Source organism: Aptenodytes forsteri, unplaced genomic scaffold (genome assembly GCF_000699145.1).
Source record: "Aptenodytes forsteri isolate BGI_AS27 unplaced genomic scaffold, ASM69914v1 Scaffold53, whole genome shotgun sequence".
In the NCBI taxonomy this organism is placed as follows: domain Eukaryota; kingdom Metazoa; phylum Chordata; class Aves; order Sphenisciformes; family Spheniscidae; genus Aptenodytes; species Aptenodytes forsteri.
In genome coordinates this window covers 12,259,689-12,266,212 of record NW_008795909.1, presented here as the reverse complement: position 1 = coordinate 12,266,212, position 6,524 = coordinate 12,259,689, and the positions used below count along the sequence as shown (strand labels likewise).

The 6,524-nt window shown below is 37.0% G+C and overlaps 1 protein-coding gene across 1 annotated transcript in view; it reads right to left on the bottom strand.

Annotated features, from left to right (window-relative positions):
* Window positions 1–3,666: 3,666 nt before the first annotated feature.
* The window catches only part of DENND6A (DENN domain containing 6A), a gene marked incomplete at its 5' end in the record, with an annotated part of 32,706 nt that continues 29,848 nt past the window's right edge, over window positions 3,667–6,524 (bottom strand). Inside the window, 2 exons of the mRNA XM_009284567.2 lie at window positions 3,667–4,730; window positions 5,234–5,308. Coding sequence (XP_009282842.1) covers window positions 4,599–4,730; window positions 5,234–5,308 — 207 coding nt within the window. The remainder of the gene's footprint in view (window positions 4,731–5,233; window positions 5,309–6,524) is intronic.

Here is a 6,524-nt window from a genome sequence, read left to right as displayed (position 1 = left end):
CCGCCCCGCCTCGCCGCAGCTTCCGCCCAGGCAAGGCAGAGCGCGGCATGCCGTGTGATGTAGTCCGCCGGGCACCGAGCAGCTCCCCAAGCCGAGGCCGAGGCCCAGCTCCCCGGCGCCAACGGCCGGCCCCGCACCACGGCCCGGCGGGGGCCAGAGTGCCTCTCTCCGGGACGCGCATGCCCCTGGCTCACCCCCAAACCCTAGTAATTCATCTCATTGCAACTTACACTCCCGCTGTGCTTAGGCAGAGGTGTGATGGCCACCAGGCTCTTCTCCCAAAGGGCCAAAGGACAGCTGAGAGCAAGAGAAGTAGGGCATTTAGGGTAAAACAAACCTCAAAGAGCCCCCAAATACACCCTTAGTAGCAACAGAGCTAGGTAATTAAGAAAAAAAAAATGAAACAAACCCCAAACCCAAACCACTCTATATCACAGGTACACTGACTACTGCAGCATCTTTTTCTTACATTGTTTCTGTGACCTGGACCCTCTGAAGCGTCCTGGTGGTTGCAGAGTCAAGGCAAAACAGCATACAATTTCTTGGCCAGGGAGCAGCAGATAGATACAGGGAAGTAATACAGGAATAAAACTGAAACAAGCCATGGTTTATTAGAAACATGCCATTTTTTGAGCAGTATGTTTGATTTCATAACCAGCTCTAACAGCTTCTTTTACAGCTATTGTAAAAAGTCCATAGTGTGGTGATAATTAAATTTGGGGCAACATAAGATGAGCTGCATTTAAGTGACTGAGCTCCCTAATCCAAGGAAGCATTAGTTCAATCAAAAGTCCTAAAAATTTTCAAGGGAGTTATAGCCTACCTATGCTAATTAGAAACTATGTCAGTATACAAGAGCTAACATTTTTCAAACAAGCTATTTATTTATCCTCCATTAAAGAAAAACATCCTTAATGGTCTTGATAAAGAGACAGTCCTGAACCAGATTCTAACAGTACGCTACTGTGAGACTCCACTTCAGCTGTTCTTTTCTTACGTGTCATGTTGAGAGTCTTACTCAAGTTTTAAATTATGTTCTTCTGAACCAAAAAATCTGTTTTAAATTAACATTGACCAGTTATAATTTTATAAAACTTAAGTTTCAGCAAAGTTATATTTTAACTTAATCTAGTTAGTGCCTAAGATGTTAATATGATCCTGATCAACTATTAGATTTCAATTTCGTGATAGTTTTAAAGAGTCCACTTCTAGGCTTCCAATACTTAACCTATTTTCTCTTCAAACCACTCAGTATTTACACTTTTTTTTGGCCAGGAAAGTTAAGCTTCCCTGAACCTAGCTGAGGATAAGTATACTACAAAATATTTGAAGGACTCTTTTCGAAATAAGTTACTTTCTAGACCTCCAAGCTGGCATATTCTTACTATAGCTAGGCCATTAATAGATACCTTTCATTATTTCAGTTGTTTGAGTACAATCTAACAAACATTTGCTTTAGAAGTGATGGTCAATAATCAGTGTTTCAACATTAACGTAAGTGGTTGCTCTATATAATCATACATAACTATTATTCACAACATACTTTTGATTCATTCTCCTCTATTCAGACCATAGATGTTAACACCATTAAAGGACTAGCCGCACCTTTACCACATTTGACTGCGCTTTCTCTCATGTTTTGGTTCTTGGCATTATTTTTATGTTGTTTCAAAGAAATTTGAGAAGTCCCAAAGCTTATGCATGTCCAGTTTACTCTCCTGTTACACTAACTGAGGCAGTCTTCTTCTGATGACCCAATTGGGGCCCTTTATCTTTAGCATTTCTTTTCTGAACAGCTGCTACCTCTTTTCTACGACCCCTTCTAATCATCCAGGTATTCTCTTCTTCACTTAGGGACTTTTTCTCATCCTGGTCCAAACAGTGTGTGTACATACTTTTTTTTTTTTTAAAAGTCAGATGAAGATTGAGGCAAAACTACTGAAACTAATAGGTTTTTGCACTATTCTTCAGCCATCAAGCCTCATATGAATGAGGATTATTACAAACTCTTTACCTGTATTTTAAGCACATTGAGTTAAAAACAAAACCAAAAAAACAGGGGTGGGGAAATTCCAGCTCACCAAGCTGGCAACTACTTTCTGCAGCTGATACAATTCCTGTGCTGCAACACTATGAATGGCTGAAGCATCCCCACTGAAAATATGCATGCTCAGTGTAAAAGGACTGGAGAGAGACAGGACAAGATCAGAAACCTGCAATGAGGAAAGACTGTTCCCTGTTTTAGTGACTACATTTTGCCTAGACTTGTAGTTATAAGTTAAGGTCCTTTTGAACTGCCGTTACTAAAAGCATTACAAGTCACTGATGAAGATAGCAAACAATTAGTACAACTTTTCTTTTTGCCTTTCTTTTGAACAAGATTCTAATTCTGTTTAAGCATCTAGTTATTCAGGGATTTAAACTAATACCAACTCCATTAAAGAAAACTGAATTGAGCTTTGCTTGCAGTCTACTTCCCACTACCATGTTTCTCATGTTCTCACATTCAGATGTGTACAAGAAATAGACTGAAGATTGGATAAGTTTTGCCTGGAAGCCAGTCCCTGCCATTTGCTTTCTTGAGGATCCCGCAGCTCTATCATATTACAACCATGATCATGATCAAACTACACCACCACTCCGTCACCATCAGGTATTTCTGGTCCTGTACGTAAGGGTACAGCTTCATAAAATCAGACTAAGCAGTAGTCTCTACAAGCTGCTGAACAGCTTTGCTTACAAAGGAGAGGGGGAAAAACAAACGAACAAATCACACCCATCATCTAAGTCACATAACTTCCAAAGAAAAAATAAAAATCAAACCTTTTATTTCCTTTTACAAAAATACATATTTGCAGTCATGTGATAGTTATCATAGCTGTTACCGGTTTACACGGATCCAAGAAACTACACAGTGCTCCAGGTTAAATATTTAAGATAATTTAGGAATGGCCACGCCACTTACTAATTTCTGGATTAGAAATGCTATTCATCAGGGTGTGCAAAAAAAATTTGCAAGTTAGAAATTAATGCTGAAGTGGTGTAGTTTAAGTAACATAATAGATACATTAAACTTTTGGTCATGAGTAACTGAAAACAAACCATAACAGTATTAAAATACATATTTTCATAAAAATATTGTGACGCTTTGTATCTAAATAAGACTTTTTAGAAAGATGGTATGAAATATTTATCATACAAAAGCATATTCTTATAGCGGGATTATGTCGTAAGTTTTAAAAAATTCTATCCAAGCACTTAAAAGCAGAATTTTTTTTATAACTGTGATCCACTTGTCATATAAAGTGTGTATGCTGTGTGTACACTATAGCATTCAGTTTATTCTACTTGAAACTGGTCAAAGTACAACACTGCATTGTGGAGCAGCTGAGTTCTTATATACCACTGAAACTTGTTCAAGAAGATAAACATCACATTCTTGTTGCTTCATATGCAAGAGGAAATTACTCTTTACGCATGTCTGCTATATGCATATACTGAGAATAATTTCATGCTACAATCTTTTCTTGCCACAGTTTGACCTTTCCATAGGGTTTTTTCAGCTGCAGCCAACATCATCTCCCTCCAGCCCCATTACCTCCTCAAACACCCTACTGGTATAAGTTTAAAAAAAAAAACCCCCCCGCGGAGAAATTTAAAAAAAAAAAAAAAAAAAAAAAAGATTTATAACAGGAGCTGACTGCTATGATCTCCAACTGAAACAGATTGTGTATCAGCTAACTCTACTGAAATCACTGATTTTAAAATCCATATTAGAACACGACAGTGTTTATTTCCTGTGATGAATACGGCTTGCTTACATTTACACCAGTAATCCACTTTAAATCCTGAAGTGTCAGCAGTTTAAAACCACCAATTAGTATACATTTACTTTATATTTAAGGCATGTGAGTAAGAGCACCCTAATTAACTAACATTGAATGGAAGAGACTTCTCTTCAGGAAATTTTTGTCAGCTGCCTTCTCCTCTTTAAAGATGCTAAATTAATATGGTTTTGGGAAGATGGTAAGAAGGAGAAAGGAAGAAAGTTAAGAACCAATCCAATTATTTCAGCTGTCCCTGAAACAGTTTTGAAAGCAATGATTTACCAGTAAAATGCCTCAACTATAACGTATTCTGACCAAGTCACATAATATGCCAGTTGGACTTATCACTAGGTGAAAAATAAAAGAAAAAAAAAAAGAAAAGCAATCAGATACTACATTAACAGGACAGTACAGGATCAATATTGCTTACCCCTGAGTTAACAGGACTGGGTGTAGCAGCACCAATTAGAAAACATTCTGCAATGCCAGCACTGCACTGTGGTCCTATAGTGTGGTATAGTTTCATATGCCCACAGATTTTTTCTTTAAGAGCACTTATTTCAAACATCATTAGACACAGGAATTCCTTTAGTTGCATTGGTATTTAAGTGGAAAAAACAGTGAAAATAGTATAGTGGGCTATACTATTAGTACAGTCCATTTGTAGTGTTAACATACTATTTAGAGCTGTGTTCCAAAGTTGGTAAGCCACTGCCTTCTGTGAAACTACATTTGCCTTTTGTTTTCTGCACAAAAAAAGCCCAGTAGAAATCATGTTGTGCCAGTTTTGAGCAAGATGTCCTGTAAGTCATCTGGAAGTGCTAGTATAATATCACTGATGTGTGTCTGCAGCTTCTTCAGTGTGTCAGTTTTCACCGGAAGCTGTTCTCTGTCAGCCTGCAACTGCAAAGGTACATTAAAACATGATTTCTACTAAACATGCAAGTTTACCTTAAGACACACCAAAGTGACATATTAGTGAATCTGGAAAATGAATTCCTCATTTGCCGACCGAGTAGGAATTTGGACAATAGCAGGTTTCCTCAAAAACCACAAAACAGCATGAGCTAACGCTGATTTGGACTTTCAGTAATCACAAGAAAGTTTGGTTTTCTGCTTCTCTGAGGATTCAAGCCTTGCTTCCGCTCAAATCAGTCAAAGTTCCAACTAGTTTTAAAAAAACAAGACCAGTGCAATGCTTCCAACATAGCCAGACGATGTTGGGAAGTGAGCTAATTCTTCAGTCATAGCTGACATGAACTGTTTTAAAAACCTGAATAACTGATTTCTTGAGCTACCTAGATCTTAAAGAATATTTTCATTTAACTACCTGTAAACACAACTATATAATACTTTTATCTAGTTAAGTCAGGCAAATTTGAGCTGTGTTCAATTCAGTTACTTACCAGTTTATTCTTTAACTTTAAGACAAGATCCACCGTTTCTACTTCAGTATGCTTCTGACTCCAGAAAACCAAGTTCTAAAAGAATAAAAATTAAGCATTGAAATTTTTATGGCAACATACATAATTTTCAAAAGTAGTATTAATTTACACCTACTGTTCAGAATGGGTCTTCTCCTTTTCCTTATTCTCATGCCATTTACTAAACTCATTTTACTCATGTACTGTCTCTACTGTGAGCTGCAAAATCTGCTTTATTTGCATGTTTGCCCAGGACTTAGCAAAACAGGAGACTAGGACACAAACACAATACAAACAAATACATATATAAAAAAAAAAAGCCAAACAGGCTTAGTTTCAAAAATAGCATCTACAATGCAAAACGGCAGTGAATGTTTACCAAATCAGATCTGCCAGCACAATGAAATATTAAAATAGTGCCAGGGAGCACTTCTTGTTTCTAGGGCATTAAAGGAGATCACATAGTCGATAACTAGTAAAATATATTAAGTGACTTTTCTTATGGAAGTTCTGTCCCCCTACCCCTTTACTATTCACCTATTAAAGTCGTTTCCTCGTGTACAGGAAGATGTTAACACTTGGATCAAAAGAAAAAGTAATAAGGAGCAGAGTCAGTAATAAATTTGTGACACATTCCCTTTTCTTTGCAATAAGTTAATGTCAAATGTAGTTGGATAGATTCTAGGTGATAGAATTGACCTACCTATTGCCCTGCAAATTATTTGGGCTGCTCTATTTGAACGATCTATTTGGGTTGCTACAATGTACTGTTTGGGAATTGCCAAGGCAAGGGATAAAAATCAATGGCTTTTTTAAAATAACCAGCGCAGTTTTTCTGTTTATTTTAAAGCTGTGGCGTTGACTTATTTTTTTGTTCTTCCTATTCCCTCTTTAGCTGTACAATCTCTTCTCCTCTTGTGATACCTTTCTTTATCAGTTGTTCCGACTCAAATTGTACTGATACCCACTTCAACTTCCTAAGTAAAGAATGGATCTTACAACATAAGATCATTTATGTGGCATTTTGTTATGTATCAACAAACAGATTTCACTTCTCAGCTTCCAATTATCAGTTGTAGGCTTATTTACTATCCACATCTAATAAGATGTCAATTTTCTATGGTACTCACTGAGTTTATACCTTTAAAGCTACAAACTATATCACAACTAAAAATGTGTTGGAATGCCAAGGAAGGAAGCTGAATGAAATAAAATTATCAAATAAGAGGAAAGAACTTTTTTTTTTTTTGGGGGGGGGGGAATATTAATTTTA